Source organism: Mastigoproctus giganteus, chromosome 5 (assembly GCF_048544385.1).
Source record: "Mastigoproctus giganteus isolate SK-2022 chromosome 5, ASM4854438v1, whole genome shotgun sequence".
NCBI lineage: Eukaryota > Metazoa > Arthropoda > Arachnida > Uropygi > Thelyphonidae > Mastigoproctus > Mastigoproctus giganteus.
Window position 1 is genome coordinate 114,386,676 of NC_143579.1, and position 27,774 is coordinate 114,414,449.

At 39.7% G+C, this 27,774-nt stretch overlaps 1 protein-coding gene across 7 annotated transcripts in view; it reads right to left on the minus strand.

Moving 5' to 3' along the window:
• Nucleotides 1-27,774, minus strand: part of LOC150085649 (cilia- and flagella-associated protein 206) — a 465,016-nt gene that overhangs the window by 378,247 nt on the left and 58,995 nt on the right. For 6 of the 7 annotated variants that reach the window (XM_090373411.1, XM_090373412.1, XM_090373415.1 and 3 more), the window contains one exon: nt 1,193-1,283. In XM_090373411.1, coding sequence (XP_090229537.1) covers nt 1,193-1,283 — 91 coding nt within the window. Of the gene's footprint in view, nt 1-1,192; nt 1,284-27,774 lie in introns of those variants that run through there. The other variant, XM_090373416.1, reaches the window with a different exon arrangement.

Here is a 27,774-nt window from a genome sequence, read left to right on the forward strand (position 1 = left end):
AACGAGGAGGCACGCTTGATACGCATAAACAAAGCTGCGCGCATGTAGCAACTGAATAAACAACACCATAAAGGCAGAGATACACTATTAACACCTCACATTTCTAGGGGTTACTACCATAAAACAATAAAAATCCAGTTGCGTTTCTGCTAGTGAAATCTGTTATAAACTGGTAGTAAACTCGATCTAATTGCATTTGCGATTATACCGATAGCTGGAATTGTGTTGGTTTTTACGTTATTATGGTGAAATGTGTTTCCCCTTCACTGATATAAAAAACATAAAAGCAACAAAGTTGAATTTTGTTCATCTTTCGCTCTCATTCTCCGCCGTCGCACCGTATATCGATAACATATGAAAAACGACCTTGAAGATAGTGGGCGGCAGCGTTGCCAAACGAAAAATATCAAGAACCGCGTAACTCCGAGTTCGCGTAAGTCGGGGTAGCGTAAGTCGGGGTATTACTGTATATGAAAAACCGGAATGTGGCTCTCATTGACCTCATGCGTGCCCACCCCTGTTATATGTATTATGCAATACTATTACATTTGTAAAGTTATAATAGAAAATTATTTACTAAATAATTTATCTCAGCTATAAACAAATAAATATATGCCAACCTACATGATTAGAAGCCTTTTCAGTTCTTTGCCACAATTATACACTGAAATTCAACAGACCACCCCATTCTGTAGTGTAGTAACTTACAAATGCTCTACAATACACCGATACAAATGCTCTACAATTAAGTCATACCTTACAAAATCTCTAGATAAATTTAAAAATAAGCTCACAACCGCAATTCAAACTATTAAAACTAACTATAGAATGTAATTTAATATGTTAATTAAGTAAAAAAAGGGCAAAATTTTTCAAAAATTTCAACTATTTCAGAGCTCAATTTTTTCTTGCTATGTAACTCATTTGTGATATGCATAATGAGCACAGAAGTAATTTTCTTGGAATTCAAGAACTTTGGTCTATATTCCTGATGGTACAAGGGAATGCAGCAGTATTACAGATCACAGTTTGTGTACCCTGGTTAAAGTCCAAAACCATTCAACCACACACTATACTGTCTAAATTATAATTTAATGTTTATTACTTCAAAGTGCCATTTAAAATCTACATTGCCATATTGAGAAAGTGGAATTAATTTTTCATTAATAAAAATTAAAATTGAGTTTCTCACCTCGATTTCTGTAATTTAGCTCAAAATATATTTGCATCTTTATAGTAGCTGTAGATGGATTGCATATGGCCAGTAACCGCTCTGAACAAACCTAGAGGAGAACAGTTCAATTCTTAAAACAACTCAAAGACAATTTGAAATATTCAAAAATAAATTTTAAATAATTTAAATCATATTTATAAAAGACTAAAAATTCAATAAATGGAGAGATTATGCAGATTACCTACGGGGCATCCCATAAATCAGTACCCACAGTGAACTATTACAAATTGGAATATGTTTGTTGTTTGTTATTTAGTTTTTAGGAGCATCAGCAACTAAGGCCATATTCTCCGGGGATTGCAGTGGTCATTCCATGACCTTTCCGCATCCTCTGTATTTGGTGGTCACAGGCTCGAACCCCGGTCTAATCAAGAAGCGTGTGCTATGCACTGCTGCTCCTGCCCACCTGGCTACGGAGGCACCAAATTCGAATATGCAGCAGCCTGGAAAGCAAGGTGTTGCAAATTTAAAGCCCTTCTGTGGATCATCAGGAACAAGTAAATACATGAGCTATGTGTTACAGTAACTAAGAGTAAGAAGAGCTGCACACATATATATATACACATGTATACATGCAGGTATGGCGCCTCCGTAGCCAGGTGGGAAGGAGCAGCAGTGCGTAGCACACGCTTCTTGATTAGACCGGGGTTCGAGCCCGTCACCACCAAATACGGAGGATGCGGAAAGGTCATTCAGGGAATGACCACCGCATATCCCGGAGCAATATGGCCTTAGTTGCTAATGCTCCTAAAAACCAAATAACAACAACAACAACATGCAGGTATATGTATATATGCACCTGATTACTAATGCTAGGAGCACAGTAAATAAATTTGATGAATCTGAAGTACTGATTAAGTCATCAAATGCAAACATTGTAGGGACATCGGACATATATAGATAGGGACAACCCTTCCCTATCTCTTCCATCATGCAGTATGATTGATGACTTTTGAGGTTATGATGAACGTCGTGGCGAGATCCAATATTCCTTACATTTCGAGGGTACAGCTCTAAAACGGTGTTCGCAGGCCAGCCGCTAGTTAGGTGGTAGATGACTTTCATCAACCGGTGAAATACCACCACTTTGCTTATTGGAGGTTTGAAGTGGTAAAACCCATGTTTAGTCTCTAGAGCAAAGTTTTCCGGCATCCCCCTACCCCCATACTTCTCCTTCAACCCATGCACGGTACGAAGTACTATAGGTTTTGATACCTTTCGTGTTTGTGGTTTTCATAAAAAAAAAAAAAAAAAAAACACAGGACTGAACCTATTGGTAACTCTCTAGGAGGCTTCTGGATCAGCTAGTGTATAATCTTGCTACCTCTACTCTGCCAGATAGTGACTGGAGCGAGTCCGAGTAGTGTGTATCCGGGGAGCATTGTTGAGGCCACTTTATGTCAAGGATCTGGGTATATTCTTACCATGTGTACGCCATATCCAAAAATTTCATTATTTCATACAGCATGTCCCACACACTTTTTCTTACTATTGAATACACCATGAATTGTCAAACTAATAGAGCAAGCTTATATGCGAAAAGATCTAAACCTCCCAAGCACTTCCTAATTCATTTCACAAATATACGTGGTCTCAATTCTAATCTCAAAGATGTCCATTTCCACTTGCAGTCTGCCAAACCCCATGTACATTTTCTGACAGAATCTCAGTTATTGGTTGATTCAACTACTGCTCATCTCAGATGCCCAAATTATTCGCTGTACGATTCCTTCCGCCCCCAAAGGTGGTACTTGTGCATATGTCCATTCTGATATTCCCTGTCAGAGACTTGGCAATTTGGAATCTCCTCTCTTTGATCTCCTCTGGCTTAAAATCTCTCTACCTCATTGTGTCAAATTCATCTGTTGTCTCTACCATTCTCCCAACTCCACTAATCACTCGGAGCTCTTTGACTTCCTCTCTTTGCAACCTGACTTTCTCCAGTCCAACTTTCCTAACAGTGAGGTAATTTTCCTTGGTGATTTTAATGTTCACAACTCCAGCTGGGTTCCATTTTCTAGTCACACCGAACCAGCAGGTCGAGATGCTGAGACTTTTGCAATTACTAATGACCTAGCACAGATTGTTCATTTACCTACAAGAATTCCGGACAATCCTAATCATACTGCCAATACGCTTGATCTTTTTTTCACAAACAACCCTTCTAAGTACACGGTCAAAGTGAGAGGTCCTTTAGGCACTTCACATCACAACTTGGTGATTGTCTCTTCTCCAATGGAACCTTTATCTCATGGCTATTCCCAACTTCTTGTTGTTTGGCATTACAAGAATGCAAAATGGGATGACCAGCAAGACTTCTTTTCTTCTTTTCCTTGGTCGGATTACTGTTTCAAAACTTCTGATGTCAACGTTTGCTTAGATCGTGTCAGTGACATTATTCTTGAGGGAATGGAATCCTTTATCCCACACTCCACTTTAAAATCTCGTCTCTTATCTAAACCATAGTTTTCCAATAAATGTGCTAAGGCTGTTCAAGAGAAGAATGTTGCATATCATAATTGGCTTATTTCTAATTCTTCAGTTTCATTTTCTGCCTACACCAAAGCTCGCAACAATTGTAAAGCAGTTATTAATCAGTCCAAACTAGAGTTTGAACAGGCTAAGAGTAGAAAACTTGCTTCTTGCCCTAATGGTAGCCAAGCATTCTGGTCTCTTGCCAAAGCTATTGGCCGCAACGTTTGCCCATCTCTGCTCCCACTTCTGTCCAAACCAGATGGTTCTGTTGTCACTTCAGCCAAGGATAAAGCTGACCTGCTAGCATCCCATTTTTCTTCCAGCTCGTACAAAGGGTACTAGGAAAGTTTTGCAATACAGCTTTGTTTATTTAATTTTTTAAAAGTAATTTCCTCTACATTCAATACACCTCTCCATCCTCCGAAACCAATCTTTAAACCAGTTCTGCCAAGTTTCACTAGGGAGTAAAGCACACTCGTTGTCCCAAGCCCGTAGAAGGTCCTCATCACTGGAAAACCGCCTCCCTTTTAGCTTCATTTTCACATGCGGGAACAGTGCAAAGTCGCAGGGAGCAAGTTCTGGACTGTAGGGAGGGTGCTCGAGAAGTTTCAGTCCTGTCGTGGTCAAATATTCGGTGCAGGCTTTGGCACGGTGAGCTGGAGCATTTTCGTGATGGAGGTACCAGGTGTCCATTCTTGACTTTGGCCGCAGGTTCTTATAGATCCAATGACTTTAGGCAGGCATTGTTCAGTATACCACTTAGCTGTGACTGTCTTCTGCGTGTCCAAAACGACACGTTCCACAATTCCACTCGATTTGAAAAATACAGCTATCATTTTCTTCTTTACAGATCGGGATTTTCTGACAATTACGGGTGTGTCGTCATCATCAAAGAACCAAACTTTGTTTTGAGCCTTGGTCAGCAGATCGTAATAGTACAGCCAAGTCTCGTCACCTGTCACGATGTTGTTCACATACCGAGATTGTCCCTTATCAAACTTTTTTAACATCTCCTGGCACCAAGTCACACGTCGTGTCATCTGCTCTTCAGTCAGTTGATGCGGCACCCAGAGAGAACAAAGTTTCTTCACGTGCAAATGATCTTGCAGAATCGAACGAATTGCTGGTGCATTTAGGCCCAAAGTATCCTCTATCTGTTGGTAGGTCACTCGCCTGTTTTCGTCAAGCATTTTCCTCATAGCAGTAACGTTTTCCTCCGTAACTGACGTTCGTGGCCTTCCCGGCCTCTCAGAATCCTCCAGAGTGAAATTTCCCCTTTGGAATTCTCTATACCACCTGAATATCGTTGTACGATGTGGACAATCATCATCTAGTGCAAGAGTCATTTCTTCTAAGCACTGGTCTATGGTTAAACCACGCACGAAATTATACCGCAAAACTGTCCTTATATCATTTCGTGACCACGATGCCATCGCAAGCACTTTACACTCTCACTACTAATGAATAACTGAGCCCATCGACTTGCCGCGGCGGCTACTATGCACGTATGAACATGTCTCAACATGCAGCAACAAGCAGCTTCCTGTGATTCATTGTTGCGTCATATTGCAAAACTTTCCTAGTACCCTTTTGTACATTAATGATCTTGGTAAAACACCTCCCACCATTCCCAACACGCTCCATTCAATGCCTCCTGTGGTCTTCCGTCAAAAGAATATCAGAAGGTTTTTGATTCTAAGAAAAGCTCCAGGTCCTGATGGTATTTCTCCACTTTTTCCTCAAAACCTGTGCTCCTGAACTTACTCCTATTCTTTGCCCCTTTTTTCACTTTCTTATTCCAATGGTGTTTTTCCTTCTGCTTGGAAATTTGCTCATATCCAGCCAGTTCCTAAAAAGGGTGACAAATCCCTCCCATCCAATTATCATCCCATTGCAATTACTTCTACTCTTTCTAAAGTAATGGAGAAATCAATTAACCGCCAACTTTTAAACTACATTGAAACCTTCCATCTGATCAACGATCGCCACTATGGATTCAGTGTCGATCCACTGGTGATATTCTGGCTTATGTTACCCATTTATGGACTAATTCAATGGAAAGGTTCGGTGAAACACAAGTAGTTGCTCTTGACATCTCAAAGGCTTTTCATCATGTTTGGCATAAAGGTCTTCTAAACAAGCTTCCATCTTATGGTTTGCCAACTGTGTTTTAGTAATTGGTTATCCAGTTTTCTCTCTGATCGCTCACTGAGGGTGATGGTAGATGGCTCTCTGTCTTCTAACTTCTCCACTAATGCCGATGTTCCCCAAGGTTCAGTTCTTTCCCCCCACTCTTTTCCTCTTGTATATCAATGACCTTCTTCCATTGACTGGAAATCCTATCCATAGTTTTGCCGATGATAGCACATTGCATTCCGCTTTCCATTTTGAGAAACCTTGTCCTGCTCAATCAGCTTCAATTTTTCGAAAATTTGCTACTAATTCCTTAAATGCCGATCTTCAGGTAATTCTCCAGTGGGGCAAAGACAACTTAGTTGATTTCAACCCTTCTAAATCTCAGTCTTGTCTTATATCTCGCAAAAAGGATTCTTCTGCTCCTATGCTTATCTTTAGTGACACTCCGATTTATAGACAAAATGATATATCTCTTTTGGGGATTACCCTGACTTCTAATCTCTCTTGGCACAAGCACATTATAAATATTGCTTCCTCTGCACCTAAAAAACTTGGTTTTCTCTTTCGCTGTCTGCGTTACTTTTCTTCCAAGCAGCTGCTCACTCCGTATAAATCGCAAATCCGCCCTGCCATGGAATATTGTTCCCACATCTGGGGTGGTGCCCCCAAAACCTCTCTCAGGCTTCTTGATTCCATTCAGAAGACGGCAGTTAGGTTAATTAATGATTCATCTCTAACAGAGTCTCTCCACTCGCTTTCTCATAGACATACTGTTTCTGCTGCATGCCTCTTCTACAGATACTTCCATGGGCACTGTTCTTCTGAATTGGCTTCTATAATTCCTGCTCTCTCTCTTTCAAAACAGTCCGAACACGTGCCGCCACCAGCCAACATCCATTTACTGTCCAACTTCAAACCCACAGAACCAACTTTTCATCTTCCTCATTTATTCATCAAACTGCCGTTTTCTGGAACAACCTTCCATCATATGTATTTCCTGAAAATTACAATCTACAGAAGTTCAAGTCAAATTTCAACAAATATCTTCTTTCGTCTTCTCAACCTCCAACCCAAGCACGGTACTAAGTACTATAGGTTCTAATACCTCTCGTGTTTGGGGTTCACATAAAAAAAAAAAAAAAATATTGATGTATTTCAGATATAAGGGAAGCAGAATTTAGATATGGAGAGTACAAAAAAGGATATGTACACATGGGGGTTATTGACAGGATTGACAGGGAGCAGGGGAGGGGTTATGCTCTTAATTAAAAAGCACATAAAATCTAGGGCAGTACATTCAGTTGACATGGATGGCCAATACAATATTGAATCAGTTTGTGTGACATAGGCACTAGAAAAAAAAAAAAATACATATATTTGTTTTGTAATGGGGGATTTTAACTTTACAGATATTGATGGGAACTTGTGGAATGGCCATCTGATCCACTAGTAAGAATTTTGTGGATTTAATAGATGACTGTTTTCTACAGTAGCATTTTAGAGCTGAATGCAACATGAGGAAGAATATGCTGGATCAGATTAACAGCAATGATTCTTCATCCATTATGAATCTGCAGGTAAAAGGCCAACTGGGTGGTGGTTTTCATTGTGCATTGATGTAAGATATACTTAAAGATGTAACTACTATAAAGGATATCTCTAAATAGGCCTACAAGGCTGGGACAATTCATGTTGATGATTAAACTTCACACCAGCCGGAAAATAAATAAATTTTAAATACTGTAACTAAAAACGCTTTATCTACAATAAAATAAATATAGAATAGATATATATTTACAATAAAAATAAAATAAATAACACTGATAAAATATACTAAAACTAGAAATTAAAAGCGATAAAATTTGCTGTAGCTTTCGGAGGCAGCAGTCTCCTTCCTCGATCTACGGCACACGGTTCCACGGTTGGAATTTCCATTTGCGCACAGGAACCGGAAATGGCTTGGGAGTGAGCTAGCTGAAACCGTTCATCACGTCCAAGAACGACAGTTTTCAGGAGGGGGGTATAGACATACACCCCTATCCCTATTAATAGTATTACTAGCTGCTCCGATATGTAAGCTCTCAAGCCAAGGGTTCTGGGACCGTAAGTGGCTTGAGAGCTTACGTATTGTGGGGCAGCTAGCAATACTATTAATAGGGATACGTCTTGACCCCCTCCTGGAAACCATCTTTCTTGGACGTGATGAACGGTTTCAGCTAGCGTGCTCTGGTTCCAGTGCGCAAATGGAAAATTCCAACCGTGGAACCATGTGACATGGATCTGCTATTTAAGGATGTGCTGCATAGTAGACATATGTTGCTGAGGAAGGAGACTGCTGCCTCTGAAAGCTACAGCAAATTTTATCGCTTCTAATTTCTAGTTTTTAGTATATTTTATCAGTGTTATTTATTTTTTTTTTATTGTAAATATATATCTATTCTATATTTATTTTATTGTAAATAAAGTGTTTTTAGTTACAGTATTGAAAATTTATTTATCTTTCGGCTGGTGCAAAGTTTAATCATCAACACTACTATAAAGGGCAAACAGAAGGATTTCTGCTTTGTAAGGATGAACACAATGGCCTCAGACAGATTTTAATTTTATACAGTGGGACTATATGATGATGATGTTATCATCAGCAAATTCCAAATGGGAAGCACATTCAGGGAAGTAATCGCAGTAGTTACTAGACTTTTCATATTAACTGAGAAATACCGTTCGAGGCTTAGACCTAAATGGATGTCAGATGAACTAATGAGACATGTGGCAGCAAAGAAAAAATGCATGGGATTCATATAAATTATAAGGTGATACAAAAGTCTACTGCAGATATAAACCAGTTTGTAATTAAGTCAAAAAAGTGATTAGGTAAGATTATGAGAAGTTTCTGGCCAGGGCCATGTAAAGGTACTTGGGGGGCCTGGATGCAAAATGGGTTAAGGAGCCTCATTTATTAATCTTGAGATTTTGATGGCTCCCTCGATTGGGCCCTCTAGATTGGAGGCCCTGGTGTGGCACATCCAGTGCACCCCCAATTTGCATGGCTCTGTCTCTGGCAAAAATGCAAAGAAAAGCAGCAAAGACTTCTTTACTTATATTAACTGTAGAAATTGAATCACATTGGTCCACCTGATATCAATGGCTCAACTGCTGATGATCATGCTCAGGTTGCTGACCAACTGAATAGGTGTTTTGCATTCACATTCACACATGCAGAATTCTTTAGGGGAGTGGATGCCAAAAGGTCATCAAATTCTAAAAGGAAGATAAATAATTTGTAATAACTTAGAGGAAAGTGGAAGAGAAACTGCTGAAGTTAAATGTAACAAAGGCACCTAGGGTAGTGGGATCTATCCAGCTACATTAAAGGAGGCCACAAAGGAAGTAAGCAACCTGTTAGAATGATTATGGGAGCATCTTTGAATTCAGGGAAAGTCCCTTTGGACTAGACATGTGCAAATGTATCCCCAATTCCCAAAGGCGATCAAAGGGCAAACACGAGTAATTACAGACCTCTTAGCTTAACTTCTATTCCGAGGAAAATAATCGATTTACTGGGTAAAGAAGTAATGCAGGCTCATTTAGACAGGAGTGCAGTTATACTTCAGTCACAGCATGAGTTTTTGAGGGGTAATTATTGTCAGACAAATTTTACTTGATATTATGATGGAGTGACAAAGGAACTGGATGCAAAATATAATTTTGATATCATTATACTTAGATTTCAGGAAGCTTTTGATGCTTTTTGCACATACGAGACTGCTGTACAAATTGGAGCAGTGTGGCATTAAGTAAATATGCTATGGCTAAAGGGATGGTTGAGTGAGAGAAGGCAAAGAGTTTTATTAATGGATACCGAACTTCATGTATTAATGCTGTTAGTGATGTCCCTCGGGTTTGGTTGGGTCCACTGTTGTTTTCTATATTCATTAATGAATATAGAAATTATTGTTTTAATGTCTAAGTTGGCAGATTATAAAAAGGTTTGCAGTGTGGTTAATGACAGTAATCTATTGCAATGAGACATCTAGAAAAATTAAGCAGTTGGGCTGAGAAATGGCAATTGAGGTTTAAAATTGACAAATGTAAAGTACTGCATACAGGTAGCAGTAATCCCAGATTAAAGTACCAAATGTGTGGTTCTACACTCAGGGTAGCAGAAAGAGAAAAGGACCTGGGTGAATTGCTCAGTCAAACATGAAGTTCTATGAGCAGTGCAGACAGACTTCCAGGGAATCTTGTGGGGTTTTGTCAGTGATATACAGGTATTTGTTAGCAGACATAAGGAGGTGATTATCCCATTGTATAAGGCAATGGTCATGCCACATCTTGAGTACATCAGTTTGGAGGCCTCATTTTAGGAAAGTTGTAGAGCTGCTGGAGTGGGTACAGAGAATGGCAATGAGACTGGGAATAAAGAGGGGTGCTCTTACCAAGAAAGGCTCTTCAGATCACCTCACAGAACTGCAGTGTCTAGTCTACAGACACTGCAGTTCTGCAGCGTCTGTAGCAACTAGACACTGATCGAGGTGTTAATGGATTAAGCAAGCTCAATGCTGTGGATTCTTCTTCTTGCTCAGAAGTTTGCCTTTAGGTAGCAGGTGGTTGATTACTGGAACAAGCTTCCATCCAATGTTGTGGAAGTGGATAGCTTGAATATATTCATTGAAGAACTAGCCAACTAGACAAACAGTTGGAGGGGATGGACAAGTAACATGGGAAATGTGTTTTTTTTTTTTTTTAGCTGATGCTCTAAGTTTCCTTTTTTGCATCATTTGCCACTACTAATACTAATTACCTAAAAATTAGATATGTACACTAACCCAATTACAATTGAAATGTATCCCAAACCTGACTATACCTCATGTGACTAGGTTCTGCACATATGAGTGAAAATTTAAAGGACAGCCAAAAGAAGTCTAAATGTGCAAGCTAGGAGGTTAGGTGTGACAACTAATCAGGAATGTGAGGACTCTGGAAGTGAGACCCACAAATCTGAGTGTGTATGTGAATGAAAAAATTTTAAGTGACAAATCTGCTTGTGTATATCAGTGACTGCATGCCGGTTGTTGCTAGGGTTCAAGTGTCTTTTGTGCTTGTAAGGTGATTTGTGAAAATGAAAGTGCAACTATGTGTGAGTGAATGATTGTGTGCTTTGATTATGTATGAGAGTGTGTGTGACAAGATATCATGCTAGGCTGGGTGGTTTCGCACAGATTGGCAAGTGCAAATACGAGTTAGAGCAGGGTTTCTCTAGGGTGCAGTAAGATGTCGCTCGGGGTTCCGTGAAAGATCATGATTGGAAAAAAAAAAAAATAAATTTTTTGAATTTCGTGCACCATGCGATGCTAGTTATTTATTATGCCCTTCTGTTTTATATTTTATTAGCGTTTGTGTTTTAAAAATATGTCTGATGGTTCAACGTGGTGATTTTTGTAGACGAGGGGTGAAATGGAAGAGAGAGAGCTTAGGCCTACATAAGGGAAAGGGGATAGTATTAAATACACCAGCTGCCGTTGCAGATGAACTCAACAGTTATTTTGCATCGATATTTACAAATGAAAAACCTTTTGTGACAATGGGAAATTGTGGGAGCGAAGTTAAAAAATATGTAATTAAAAAATATGAAATTTCAATGATATTGAAATTTCGCAAGATTATTTAATGAAAAAACTTTTGAGCCTACAGACCAGTAAGGCTCCTGGAGTTGATGGAATATACCCTATAATCTTAAGGGAGGCGGCAAGCGAGTGCATTGAACCATTGAGGCTAATTATTGAGGTTAATCGAGGCTCCCCAGAGTCACTAGACTCTGGGGAGATTCCCTTGGATTGGAAAAGTGCAAATGTATCTCCTATACATAAGGGTGGCTCTAAAAGTGAAGTTGGAAATTATCGACCTGTCAGTCTGACTTCACTAGTAGGGAAAATCATGGAGGCAATGATCAAGGGCGGAATTCAGGATCATTTGGATCGAATTGAAATTCTCAAGGATTCTCAGCATGGTTTTGTAAAGGGAAAATCATATTTAACAAATCTGGTTCGTTATTTCGAAAGGGTCACTCAGGAGATGGATTTAGGAATAATCTCGACATTGTTTATTTAGATTTCAGCAAAGCTTTTGACTCAGTCCCATGCGCTGTTGCTTTATAAGGTGGAACAGGTTGGAATCACTGGGAAAATCCTTAGATGGATAGAAGGATGGCTTCAGGGCAGGAGGCAGAGGGTTGTGATAAATGGCTATTCCTCAGATTGGGTTGATGTAAGAAGTGGGGTTCCCCAAGGATCAGTATTAGGACCACTGTTGTTTTTAATTTTCATAAACGACATCGATGAAGGGATAGAGGGCACAATGTCTAAATTTGAAGATGATGTTAAAATTGGTAGAGTAGTTAATGATCACTGTCAAGCTGAGCTTCTTCAGAGAGACCTAGATAGACTTCAGGAATGGTCAGAAAAATGGCAGCTATGCTTTAATCCAACAAAGTGTAAGGTATTACACCTGGGAAACAGTAATCCCAAAATAACTTATTCACTTGGTGGAGTTCAACTAAACCCAGTACTGGAGGAAAGGGACTTGGGTGTTACGATACGGTCAGACATGAAATTCTCTGCGCATTGTAAACAGGTTGCAAGGAAGGCCCATGGTGTCCTATCGATGATCTATCAAACTTTTGCAAATAGAGATAGGGACGTGATAATCCCATTATATAAGGCTTATGTTAGACCACACTTGGAATACTGTGTTCAAGTATGGAGACCGCACCTAAAGAAAGACATCGAGCTTCTTGAAATGGTGCAAAGACGGGTAACTCGCCTGGTGAGATTGGCAAAAGGGCATCCTTATGAAGAAAGACTTCGAGTATGTGGGTTGCAGAGTTTGGAAACTAGACACTTTAGAGGAGATTTGATTGAGGTGTTTAAGGCTCTGAGAGGCATCAGTAAAATGAATTAGGACGAAATTTTCAAGGTTATAAATGATGCTAGAACTAGAGGACATAAATTCAAGTTACGTGGGGGAAATGTTTAGATTGGACTACAGGAAGTTTTATTTTAGCCAGCGAGTTATAAATTACTGGAATAAGTTGCCTTCATGGGTGGTAGAGGATGACAGTTTGGGGAAATTCAAAGGTCATCTGGATAGTACTTTCGGGTAAGGGAAGCGCATAGGATGATAGGTTAAATTTCCTTTTTTTTTATTAATTATTATTATTATTTTTTTTTTGTTTTTATCATTGTTTTGTTCGGATTTTTTTTTTTTTATTTTGGCTGGTGCAGCATAAGCCATAGGCTTTCTTGCACCATGCGGCCATTACTAATACTAAATACTAATACTAATTCTGATAAGGTTAGTAATGAAGAATTACAATCTTCTGAGTCTTTTCATTACACTACTGCAAAAAGGAACACAAAGAAAGTCTGTCATTACAATGAACTACTTAACAAATGGGTTTAACATTGGCTGGTAATTGATGGATGCATAATTAATTCCTTCAATTACCAGCTAATATAAAACCCATTTGTTAAGTTGTTCATTGTAAAGACGGACTTTCTTTCTGTCTCTTTTTGCAGTAGTGTAGTGAAAAGACTCAGAAGATTGAAATTCTTAATTACAATCGTCTGAATTTATATGTAATTCTATTTTGCTATGGCATGTATCCCCGCTATTCATGGTATGTGTATTCGCAGTTTCGCGGTCGCTGATTTAGTATAAAATGAAACCTAAAAATATGTGAATTTTAAAGTGCCATGAACATTTTCCACCATAAAAAAACACGGGCGTGGCTAAAATTATCTTTCCCGGTCAAAAGCGCTCAGTGGGTGGGGGAGAGGGGTGACAAAATCGCGATCGTTGATGTTTCTTGCTAATCCTTGTTCAGTATGTGTTATGTGCTTGTCATGGAAGGTTTTGTCATTTGCTTTTAATTTATATGCTTACAAAAGTGATAAATCTACTGTTTTGCAGTGTAAAACAGACTTTTTCGAGTGTGTTAATGGAAGAAAGTGACTTTATTGTGGACAAGTTCTTTCTAACCCCTACAAAAATATGGCTACGAATAACAAGGGAAATGTGAAAAGATCAAAGAAGGTGATGACATTAGTGAATAAAATTGAGTTATTAGACAAAATTTCTAATGGTGAAAGTGTCTTCTCAGTGGCAAAACATTATAAAATCAATGAGTCAATGGTACGATCAATCAAAAATCGGAAGAAAAAATCCGCCGTAGTGTTCGCGAAAACGCACTAATTGCTTTAAAAATTTGCTCTATAACTTGTGATGTTAAATTAGAAAAAAATGGAAAAAGCTTTAAATCTGTGGATAGAAGACCGAACTCTCAAAATAAAATTCTGTTAAGTTCACTCATCATTCGTGAAAAGGCAAAACTCCTTTATCACCACTTTAGCGAAACAGGTGATAGCACTGGCGGGATAAGTTTTTTAGCTAGCAGAGGCGCTGGTTTGAAAGATTTGTTTGAAATTTCTAATAAATATTACATTTAATATTAAATTGTCTCTTATTTTCATTTCAATGCCATATGCTTACATTTCTAATGGTCATATTATGAAGGTACATATAATACATATATAGACAAAATTTTAGACTAGTTTTTCTTATATATTTCAGACTATGAAACGGAACCCCTTTATTACTATGGGAGCCATAACTCAGTATTCGCGGCATTTCTCAGGAATGTAACCCCCGTGAATAGCGGGGGTTTACTGTACTTTATGTTAGAAACAGAGGACACTATATTGTCTTGTCGGACAATTCTGGTGGTTGACACTTGAAAACGACACCAGGATTGTGCGATATACAACAATATAATCATGCATATATCGAGTACGCTTGAATAGGCATATATCGAATAGAGCAGTGGTAATTTGCATCTGGCTGTGCAAGTCAAAGTGATAAAGTAGTAGTTATGGGACAAAGTAAAGGTATCATGGAGTTTAAAAAAAAAGACACCTCCCATTTCACCTATTCATTATCTCCAATACTTAGGCACTTTTTGCTATTGTTGCAGACATGCACTTTCAGCTGCCTTTTGTGTGTGTGTGTGTGTGTTTGTGTGTGTATATATACATATAGATATTGCTATAAAGGACTGATTGTTGATCTAATTTCCCCACCTTTGCAAAGAACATGATGGAATTATACCACTTTCATCCAATAACCTTGCCAACATCCATTCACAGTCCAGCTGCAAACTCACTTCTTCATTCTTCTACCTATCCCTACCATTTGGAATAATCTCTTAAAACACGAAAATTGTAATTTTCGCAAAAGTACTTAAGTCTAGTGTTAATAAGTTTTTCTTCTTTGTTGAAATCATATTGCCAAAAATAATTAATAAATGATTCATATTAAAAAAATCCCCTCTTACACGCTGTTCTCGGCCAAACCTGCCCTTATTAATCAATTCTCAGTGGGTTGTTATATTGAAGTACAATCTCAATTTCAATAACCGTAGACAAGGAAATATGCTTTATCAGTTATATGCACGTGCCTACAATGTCTCCCCCAAAATTTAAACACGAATATATTGTTTTTATTGGTAGATTTTATTATTTTTACGTATGTACGAAAAAAATGTCTTACAATTAAAAATTTTAAGAAATGCAATAAGACTATCTAGATTATGTTAAAATATGGTTAGAATTCTAATTATGGTTAGGTTGCTAATGATAAGGCCAATATTGCTGACCTAAGCTCATTAATTCTTACTAGTTCTTCCATATTTTTTTACAGCCAAGAATATTTGGTTATGAAAAATAAATGGCCTTTGTAATAATAATACACAAATGAAATTATGAAACGTATCGCCTTCACTTATAAAATGTTAAACACCCAAAGAAATCCAAAAGGAACAAATGATACATGCTTACATACAGAAAATCTGTCGTAGAAGTTGATAGCTTAAATAGATTCAAGGCAAAACTAGACAAACATTCGGAGCAAGTGAATGGATGAAATGAGAATGTTTTTTTTTTTTTTTGGCTGATGTTATATAAGCTTGCTTTCTTGCATCATGTGACTTTACAAATGCTAAAATGCTAATGCTAATATGTATACCTGGCCTGGCTCCTGGTACCCAGGACAGAAACTAGGGGTCAGTTGTGTTCCATTGGGTGATGGGCTAAGTGGCCAGATGAACAACATAACCTGACATTATACCACCCAAACTACACAATACACACATTATCTGGCCATTACAGAGTTTGTAATCACAAAGTTATGATGTGGAGTTGGGAGAAACCCCTGGCACCGCTAGACAGGAAACATATTATACTATACTATGCCCTTTCTGTACACAATGTGCTCCTCACATTCAAATTCTACATCTATTATGACTGAGTGACACCACATCTCCAATATCTCTACAATACCTGTATTTGATGACTTAAAGTAAGAATTCAAATTCAACAAATTTATTTATTAATTTGAATATAATGGTTATGCAAGTATACATGCACCTGTCCTTTCCCGTAGTTACCCTAACCTAGCATATGTTTACTTGTTCCATGAGGATCCTTATTAGACCCCTTGAAATCCCTACCACCATGCTTTGCAGGTTGCTACATGTTAGAAGCAGTACAAGAATCACTTTTACCTCTGTCTGCTGTGTGTCCACTTTTATTTGGGCTAGCTTGACAAATATTTTTAAAATAACTAAATGTAAAATTTCATGAAAATCTATCCACTGGGTATAAACTGTTGGATGTAGACAGATGGACAAACAAACAGACAGATATGCAGATGGACATGATGAAGACAATAGCTGCTAAATTACGTGTATATATATATATATATATATATATATATATACACTGATGAGCCAAAACATTATGACCACCTAACTAATATGATGTTGGTTATCCCTGTGCAGCCAAAACAGCTCATACCCAGCGAGGCATGGTGCTACAAGATTTCTAAATGTGTCTTGTGGTATCTGGTACCAACACGTAACCAGCAGATCCTTTAACTCTTGTAAGGTCCGTGGTTGAGACACTGCAGATTGGAGTTGCTGTTCCAACACAAACCACAGATGCCTGATGGGATTGATGTCTGGGGAATTTGGAGGTCAGGGCAATACTTGGAAGTCTTCCTCACGTTCTGCAAACCAGTCTCGAGCAATCCGGGCGGTGTGGCATGGCACATTATCCTGCTGAAAGACGGCACCACGATCGTTGCCATGAAAAGGTGTACCTGGTCAGCAATGATGTTTAGTTAGGTGGTAGATATCAGAGTGTCCAGCACATGGATGACTGGACCCAGGGTATCCCAGCAGAACACCACCCAAAGCATGACATCACTGCCACTGGCTTCTTTTCATCCCACGGTGCATCCAGGTGCCATCACTTCCTCAGGTAAATGATGCACACACACCCGGCCATCCACATGGTGCAACAGGAAACGTTATTCATCGAACAAGACGACCTTCTTCCAATCATTCAAGGTCCAGTTTCAATGCTTGCATGCCCATTGTAGGTGCTGTAGCCGGTGAACCATGGGCACTCGAAGCGGTCTGCAGCTATGCAGCCACATTTTCAGCAGGGTTCGATGTACTGTGAGTTGCAACACATTACTGCCATCACCAGCATTCCATTTACTGGCGAGTTGCACCACAGACGCCCTTCTGTTGCCACGTACATCCGGAAGAGCCTTCATTCACCTCGAGCATCAAGGTGAGCAAACCTCATACACTTCACTGGTGGTTTGTGGATTCCCCCTCCTCTGACCACTTTTGGTAGGTACTAAGCATGGCTGACCATGAGCATCCCACCAGCCATGCTGTTTCGAATATGCTCTGACCCAGTCGTCTGGCAATTACAATTTGGCCTTTGTCAAACTCACTTACGTCCACTGTCTTTCCCATCTGAAGAACAAGTGTAACACTGATTAACGAGCTCAGCATCAGGTTTTTTTTTACTGTGTACCAACCCGCACATGTGCCGTACTTTAACTGCAGTTGCTTCAATTTGCATAACGACTCGCTGGTCATAAGGTTTTGGCTCATTGATGTATATGCAATGCCCCTAAGAAACATGATACATCCTATTTTGATATCAGTCAAGCTTCTAAGTACTAGGTGGTAGATGACTCTCATCAACAGGTGAAACACCACCACTTTGCTTATTGGAGGCTTGAAGTGGTGGAACCCATGTTTAGTCTCTAGAGCTAAGTTCCGGCCAACCCTTCCCTAACTCTTCCATCATGCAGTATGATAGATGACTTTTGAGGTTATGATGAACATCGTGGCGAGATCCAATATTCCTTACACTTCGAGGGTACAGCTGTAAAACGGTGCTCGCAGGCCGGCCACTAGTTAGTACAACAGACCGAACCTACTGGTAACTCTCTACGAGGCTTCCGGATCAGCTAGTGTATAATCTTGCTACCCTCTACTCTGCCAGATAGTGACTGGAGGGAGTCCGAGTAGTGTGTATCCGGGGAGCATTCTCGAGGCCACGTCATGTCAAGCTTCTGGGTATATTCTTACCACGTGTATGCCATATCCAAAAATTTCATTACCTCATACAGCATGTCCCACCCACTTTTCCTTACTATTGATACACCATGAATTGTCAAACTAATTAATAGAGCAAGCTTTTCTCCGAAAAGATCTAAACCTCCCAAGCACTTCCTAATTCATTTCACAAATATACGTGGTCTCAATTCTAATCTCAACGATGTCCATTTCCACTTGCAGTGTGCCAAGCCCCGATGTACTTTTTCTGACAGAATCTCAGTTATCGGTTGATTCAACTACTGCTCATCTCAGATGCCCAAATTATTCGCTGTATGATTCCTTTCGCCTCAAAGGTGGTACTTGTGCATATGTCCATTCTGATATTCTCTGTCAGAGACTTGGCAATTTGGAATCTCCTCTCTTTGATCTTCTCTGGCTTAAAATCTCTCTACCTCTTTGTGTCAAATTCATCTGTTGTCTCTACTGTTCTCCCAACTCCACTAATCACTTGGAGCTCTTTGACTTCCTCTCTTTGCAACTTGACTTTCTCCAGTCCAACTTTCCTAACAGTGAGGTAATTTTCCTTGGTAATTTTAATGTTCACAACTCCAGCTGGCTTCAATTTTCTAGTCACACCGACCCAGCAGTCTAGATGCTGAGGTTTTTGCAATTACTAATGACTTAGCACAGATTGTTCATTTACCTACAAGAATATCGGACAATCCTAATCATACAGCCAATACGCTTGATCTTTTTCTCACAAACAACCCTTCTAAGTACACGGTCAAAGTGAGAGGTCCTTTAGGCACTTCACATCACAACTTGGTGATTGTCTCTTCTCCAATGGAACCTTTATCTCATGGCTATTCCCAACTTCTTGTTGTTTGGCATTACAAGAATGCAAAATGGGATGACCTGTGAGACTTCTTTTCTTCTTTTCCATTGTCGGATTACTGTTTCAAAACTTCTGATCTCAACGTTTCCTCAGATCGTGTCAGTGAAATTATTCTTGCAGGAATGGAATCCTTTATCCCACACTCCACTTTAAAATCTCGTCCCTTATCTAAACCATGGTTTTCCAATAAATGTGCTAAGGCTGTTCAAGAGAAAAATGTTGCATATTGTAATTGGCTTGTTTCTAATTCTTCAGTTTCATTTTCTGCCTACACCAAAGCTCGCAACAATTGTAAAGCAGTTATTAATCAGTCCAAACTAGAGTTTGAACAGGCTAAGAGTAGAAAACTTGCCTCTTGTCCTAATGGTAGTGGAGCATTCTGGTCTCTTGCCATAGCTATTGGCCCCAACTTTTGCCCATCTCTGCTCCCACCTCTGTCCAAACCAGATGGTTCTGTTTTCACTTCATCCAAGGATAAAGCTGACCTGCTAGCATCCCATTTTTCTTCCAGCTCATGTATTAATGACCTTGGTAAAACACCTCCCACCATTCCCAACATGCTCCATTCAGTGCCTCCTGTGGTCTTCCATCATAAGGTTATCAGAAGGATTTTGATGAATCTTGATACTAAGAAAGCTCCAGGCCCTAGTGGTATTTCTCCACTTGTTCTCAAAAGCTGTGCTCCTGAACTTACTCCTATTCTTTGCCGCCTTTTTTTCACTTCTTATTCCAAAGGTGTTTTTCCTTCTGCTTGGAAATTTGCTCATATCCAGCCAGTTCCTAAAAAGGGTGACAAATCCCTCCCATCCAATTATCGTCCCATTACAATTACTTCTACTCTTTCTAAAGTAATGGAGAAATCAATTAACCGCCAACTCTTAAACTACCTAGAAACCTTCTGTCTGATCAACGATCACCAGTATGGATTCTGTCAGTGTCGATCCACTGGTGATATTCTGGCTTATATTACCCATTTATGGCCTAATTCAGTGGAAAGGTTCGGTGAAACACATGTAGTTGCTCTTGACATCTTTGATCATGTTTAGCATAAAAGTCTTCTAAACAAGCTTCCATCTTATGGTTTGCCAACTGTTTTTAATAATTGGTTATCTAGTGTTCTCTTTGATCGCACACTGAGAGTGATGGTAGATGGCTCTCTGTCTTCTAACGTCTCCACTAATGAAGGTGTCCCCCAAGGTTCAGTTCTTTCCCCCACTCTTTTCCTCTTGTATATTAATGACCTTCTTCCATTGACTGAAAATCCTATCCATAATTTTGCCGATGACAGCACATTCCATTCCACTTTCCATTTTGAGAAACCTTGTCCTGCTCAATCAGTTCCAACTTCTCGAAAATCTGCACCAATTCCTTAAATGCCAATCTTCAGGTAATTCTCCAGTGGGGCAAAGACAACTTAGTTGATTTCAACCCTTCTAAAACTCAGTGTTGTCTTATATCTCGCAAAAAGGATTCTTCTGCTCCTATGCTTATCTTTAGTGACACTCCGATTTCTAGGCAAAATGATATATCTCTTTTGGGGATTACCCTGACTTCTAATCTCTCTTGGCACAAGCACATTACAAATATTGCTTCTTCTGCATCTAAAAAACTTGGTTTTATCTTTTGCTCTCGGTGTTACTTTTCTTCCAAATAGCTGCTCACTCTGTATCAATCGCAAATCTGCCCTGCCATGGAATATTGTTCCCACATCTGGAGTGGTGTCCCCAAAACCTCTCTCAGGCTTCTTGATTCCCTTCAGGAGAAGGCAGTTAGGTTAATTAATGATTCATCTCTAATTCAGAGTCTCCCCACTCACATTCTCATAGACGTACTGTTTCTGCTGCAAGCCTCTTCTACAGAAACTTCCACGGGCACTGTTCTTCTGAATTGGCTTCTATAATTCTCGCTCTCTCTCTCTCTCTTTCAAAACAGTCCGAACATGTGCCACCACCAGCCAGCATTCATTTACTGTCCAACTTGAAACTCACAGAACCAACTTTTCATCTTCCTCATTCATTCATTCAACTGCTGTTTTCTGGACAACCTTCCTTCATACATATTTCCTGGAAATTACAATCTACAGAAGTTCAAGTCCAATGTCAACAAATATCTTCTTTCGTCTTCTCAACCTTCAACCCAAGCACGGTACTAAGTACTATAGGTTCTAATACCTCTCATGTTTGAGGTTCACATAAAAAAAAAAAAAAAAAAAAAAATTGTTTTTTTATACTGTGTACCAACCCGCACATGTGTCGTACTTTACTTGCAGTTGCTTCGATTTGCATAACGACTCACTGGTCATAAGGTTTTGGCTCATTGATGTATATGCAATGCCCCTAAGAAATATGATACATTCTATTTTGATATCAGTCAAGCTTCTAAAGTCAGAAATCAAATATAGCAAAACCTTAGTAATTTCATGGAAGAGGGATAGAACATAATCATATGTAAAAAAAATCCAAAATGCAGAATATAATTTAATGTAAATATTTTCAAGTTGTACTTTACAAAAAAATAAAATTTATTCAGCAAGTAAAGCTAATTTAGATAGAAATGGGATTATTTTTATCTAATTTAGATAGAAATGGGAAGCCTGAGGCTTATGGTGCACCAGCCAAAAAATTTCCTGAGTTACCCTGAGTGAGTGAGTGAGTGAGTGAGTGAGTGAGTGAGTGAGTGAGAGAGAGAGAGAGAGAGAGAGAGAGAGAGAGAGAGAGAGAGAGAGAGAGAGAGAGAGAGAGAGAGAGAGAGAGAAAGTCAGAAACAGTAGGGAATCACCAAGAAAGAGAAGAATGATGATATCCAAGACCACTGTCGCCAGATGTGAGCCCCTGGGGTTAAATGATAAAAACATATTTAATAAAAAAGAAATTTTTAAGAAAATATTTATATGTGCAAAACAATATTAAATGTAAAGTGCTCATGTCAAAAGAAATATGAATAGTAAATACGAATTTTTAGAATAAATTTTAATTAATGTGTTAATAACTACAAATTTAATCATATGCTGATAGTCCATTCCAATTTTGTATTTTTTGAAGGAATAATATATTTTCTGTTGAGTAAAGGTAGTAGTAGTAGTGGAGGTAGGTGATGCAAGAAAGCAAGCGTATGACCTTATGTAGCATCAGGCAAAAAAAAAAAAAAACCCAATTTCAAACAACCATTCACTCTAAAAGTTTGTCCAGTTCCTCGTTGAATTTATTTAAACAATCAACTTCCACAAAGACAGATGGAAGTTTATTCCAGCAATTAACCACTCACTGGCTAAAGGAAAATTTCTGCACATCTACTGTACATATGGTCTTTCCTCAATTTGAATTTATGGCCCCTCAGGTTAGTAATCTGAGCAAGTGGAAGAATCCCATCAAAATTCAGCATGCATTCAAGGCCTTATACACTTCAATCAGATCACCTCACAGGTGGCGCCTCCGTAGTCACGTGGGCAGGAGCAGCAGTGTGTAGCACACGATTAGACCGGGGTTCTAGCCCATGACCACCAAATGCGGAGGATACGGAAAGGTCAGGGAATGACCACCACATATCCCCGGAGCAATACGGCCTTAGTTGCTAATGGCCCTAAAAAAAAAAAAAAAAAAAAAAAACCACACAGGTGCCTAGTCTCAAGGTGCTGCAATTTGCAGAACTTAAGCATTAATTGGAAAGGGACCCCTTTGTCTCCTCACAAATCTTGTTGCCCTTCTCTGTACACACTCAAGCAACTCTGCATCTTTCCTAAATTAAGGCCTCCAGACCTGTACGCAGTACTCAAGGCTTGGCCTGAAAACTGCCTTATACAAAGGGATAATCACCTCCTTTTCTCTGCTAGCAAAATTCCGATATATCATTGACAATATCCCATAACCTGCTTTGGCAGCCTGTTTGCATTACTCAGAAAACTTCATATCTGACTGCACAATCACTCCCAGGTCTTTTTCATTTTCTACCACCCTAAGTGTAGTACCACACATTTGGTATATTCGTCTGGGATTACTTCTACCCATATGCAGTACTTTGCATTTTTTAAAGATAAATTTCTGTTGTCGCTTCTTGGCCCATCTGCCCAATATTTCTAGATCCTGTTGCAGTAGCACACTGCCGTTACTGTCATTAACAACACTGCCAACCTTTGTATCATCTGCAAACTTCGACACTAAGCCTGATATATCTTCCTCAATATCATTGATAAATATACAAAACAATGGGCCCAACACCGAACCTTGTAGTATACTAATAATAACAATAGTCCATGAAGAGCAGTGTGCATTGATTACCACTCACTGTCTTTTCCCACTCAACCACCCTTTTTAGCATTAGCAGAGGCATATGATGCAAGAAAGCAAGCTTATGCAGCATTAGAAAAAAAAAAAACCCACTTCGACTTCACCCCTCAGTTCGCTCAAAATACCTGTCCAGCTGAGCCTTAAATTTATTTAGGGATAGAAGTCTGTTCCACCAACCAACTACCCACTGGCTAAAGGCAAATTTCCGCACGTCTATCCTACATCTGTCTCTCCTCAATTTGAATTTAAGCCCTCTCAGGTGATTATTCCGAGCAAGAGGAAGAATCCCATCAGCATTGAGCATGTGCAAACCATTCAAGGCTTTATACACCTCTATCAGATCACCTCGCTGGTGCTTAGTCTCCAGACACTGTAATTTGCAAAACTTAAGCCTTTCTTCGTAAGAGAACCCCTTTGTTCCATTCACTAATCTTGTTACCCTTCTCTGTACTCGTTCCAGCAGCTCTACATTCTTCTTGAAATGAGGCCTCCAGACCTGCATACAGTACACAAAGTGTGGTCTGACCTTTGCGTTATACAAGGGAATAATCACCTCCTTATCCCTGCTAGAAAAATTCCTGTATATCATTGACAAGACACCACGAGCTACTCTTGCAGCCCATCTGCACTGCTCAGAGAACTTCATATCTGCTTGTACAATTACTCCCAGGTCCTTTTGATTCTCTACCACTGTCAGTGTAGTACCACAGAGTTGATACGTTGCTCTGGGGTTGCCGTTTCCCATATGTAGTACTTTTCATTTGTCAATGTTAAACTTCATTTGCCACCTCTCAGCCCATCTGCTCAACCTTTCCAGATCCTGATGCAGCAGCCTAGTGTAGTAGTGTCCTTGACAACCTTGACAACCTTCGTATCGTCTGCAAACTTGGACATTAAGCTTGATATACCATCATCAATATCATTTATAAATAAAGAAAACAATAATGAACCCAACACTGAGCCCTGAGGGACTACACTAATAACATTAGTCCACGACGAGCAGTGTCCATTGATTACCACTCTCTGTCTTCATCCCCTCAGCCACCCCTTTATCCACAGCAGCAATTTGCCTCCAATGTCACACTGCTCCAATTTGTGTAGCAGTCTTCTATGTGCAACAGTATCAAAAGCCTTTCTAAGATCCAAGTATATAATATCAAAGTTATTCCCTGCATCGAGTTCCTTTGTGACTGCATCATAGTATCCAATCAAATTGGTCAGGCAAGACTTCCCCTTAACAAAACCATGCTGTGTCCGAGCTATAACTGAAGTCTTGTCTAAATGATCCTGCAGTGCTTCTTTAACTAGTGCCTCCATTAATTTTCCTGGAACAGAAGTTAAACTCACAGGTCTATAATTGCTTGTGTCAGCCTTTGATCCTCCTTTGTGAATTGGGGTCACATTTGCACATCTCCAGTCTGTGGGTACCTCCCCTGAGTCCAAGGAAGCTCTCATAATTATGGCTAAGGGTTTGCTTACTTCCTCTGCTGCCTCCTTTAATATAACTGGATAGATCCCATCCATCCCGGGTGCTTTTCTTGTGTTTATCTTCAACAATTTCTCCTCCACTTTACTCTCAGTTATTACAAGATTCTTTAGCTTACTGCTAGGGTTGAATACACCTCTGGCTTTCCCCTCGCTAAATAACTCCTCATGTGTGAATGTCGATGTAAAATATTCATTTAGTTTGTTAGCTACCTGAGCAGGATCATCAACAGTTGACCCATCGATATCAAGTGGACCAATCTGATTCATCCCCTTCCTTCTAGAGTTTACATAAGTAAAGAACTCTTTGCTGTTTTTCTTTGAATTCCTTGCCAAAGATTTCTCGTAATCTGCCTTTGCCTGCCTAACCTCCTTTGTAACTTGGTTACAGATCAACTTGTATCTATCATAGTCTTCTGTGTCACGTGTTAATTTATATGTATCCCATGCATTTTTCTTCTCTGCCATATGTCTCATTAGTTCATCTGACATCCACTTATGCCTAAACCTTGATTGTTTGTTAGTTTGTTTTAGAGTTTTATGGCGCATTAGCATCTAAGGCTATAATGCGCCAAGTCAAAAGGATGTAGAATATAAAATTATTTCTATATATTATTGTAAAAGAATATACGATATAAAACATTCATATCGTCTGCAAACTTGGACATTAAGCTGGATATACCATCATCAATATCATTTATAAATACAGAAAACAATAATGGACCCAATACTGAACCCTGAGGGACTTCACTAATAACATTAGTCCACGATGAGCAGTGTCCACTGATTACCACTCTCTGTCTTCTCCCCCTCAACCACCCCTTTATCCATAGCAGCAATTTGCCTCCAATGCCACACTGCTCCAATTTGTGCAGCAGTCTTCCATGTGCAACAGTATCTGTATCAACAGAATATGCTAAAGCGATAAAAATATTCTAGATAGAATTATTTAGATTAATAAGTTGTAAAAACCTAAAAATAGCTGACATGTTGTCATTGTCCGATAAAATCTGTCTGAGGGTATAAGGTTCAGACAGATGGCTAAAACATAAATGGCGTTTATTATAAAAAGATGGATATTCAATTAAAATATGACTGACTGTTAAAATGGTGTCACAATTTCTACACATAGGACGATCGTCTGCCCTCAGCATATAGCAATGTGTCAAGTGACAATGTCCTATGTGGAGCTGAGATAGAACAACTTCCTCTTTTCGATTCCTGCGCAGACTAGACTGCCAATGTTCAATTACAGGCTTAATCTCATATAACTTGTTTGTAGTCTGTCCATACAATGAGTGTTGCCATTGGGATACCAGTTTCTTTCGAATTACTGGCCTGTAGTCTGTATAGGGGACTAACAGGCAAGAGTTAAATAGGTTCGCTGATTTGGCTGCAGTGTCTGCCAAATCATTTCCTGAGATCCCAATGTGGCCTGGGATCCAGCAGAAACGAACATCAAATTTGAATTCTGCAAGGAAGTGCAGCTTCTGCTGTATACGGGTCAGGACAGGATGAGGGTTGAACCTCACCGATGATAAAGCCTGCAATGAACACAGAGAATTGGTATATATAATATATTTTTTGTGGTGGGTGGTTTGTATACGATCTAAGGCTAGTTCAACCGCATGCAGCTCTGCAGTGAACACACTACATTCGTTGGAGATCTGCTCAGATACCGTGGTGTCTGGGAAAACAGCTGCAGATCCGACAGACATTTCTGACCTCGAGCCATCTGTGTAGATGGGCAAGAAGTCAGCATGTTCCGAGCGCTCTGCTAAAAAGAGCTGCAGGTAGAGGGTGGATGAAGTATTGTCCTTTCTCCAATTGTTAAGGGAGAAGTTGCAGTTTGGGACACGAGCAGGGTGGAAAAGGTTGCCCTGGTGATGGGGCAACATTGTCTAATGTTATGTTCAAATCATTGAGTAGCCTTTGGATACGAACACCGAATGGTTGATTGGCAGTCTGGCGAATGTACAGATTTTCCCAACGTGGCTCAAAAACGGGTGTCCACGTTGGATGGTCTGGCAAGGATTTCAGTTTCAAAGCATACTGTAGAGACAACTGTTTCCTCCAAAGCGATAACGAGGGCTCATTCGCTTTGACATAGAGACTATGGACAGGAGAAGTTCGAAATGCTCCAGTGGCAATACGGATTGCCTGATGGTGGATGGGATCCAGCCATCAGAGTACGCTGAGTCTAGAGGATGCGTACCCCTGGCACCCGTAATCTAACTTGGATCATACGAGTGCACGATAGAGGCGCAAAAGGGTACATCGGTCAGCGCGCCAAGAATGTGAGGAGATTGCACATAGGATATTCAAACCTCTCGTGCACTTTGCACGTAGTTGATGGATGTGTTCTAGAAAGGTCAGCTTTTTATCGAATATAAGCCCCAAAAATTTAGTCTCAGGTACTACTGGGATAGCATTTTGTCCAAGCCTCAGTTCAGGTTCAGGGTGAAGATTGCGCTTTCTGCAAAAATGCATGCAAACAGTCTTTTGTGGAGAGAACCTGAACCCGTTATTCGTTGCCCATGAGTTCAAATGGTCAATGGCACATTGCAGTTGCCTCTCAATTACCCTCATGTTGCAGGAATGACAGACATGTTGTCATTGTCCGATAAAACCAACGGCCCGTCCCACCTGCATTGTCGGTGGGGCGGAGTGAGAGCGTACACGTTGGGACCCGAAAGATGGTGAACTATGCCTGGGCAGGACGAAGCCAGAGGAAACTCTGGTGGAGGTCCGCAGCGGTTCTGACGTGCAAATCGATCGTCAGACCCGGGTA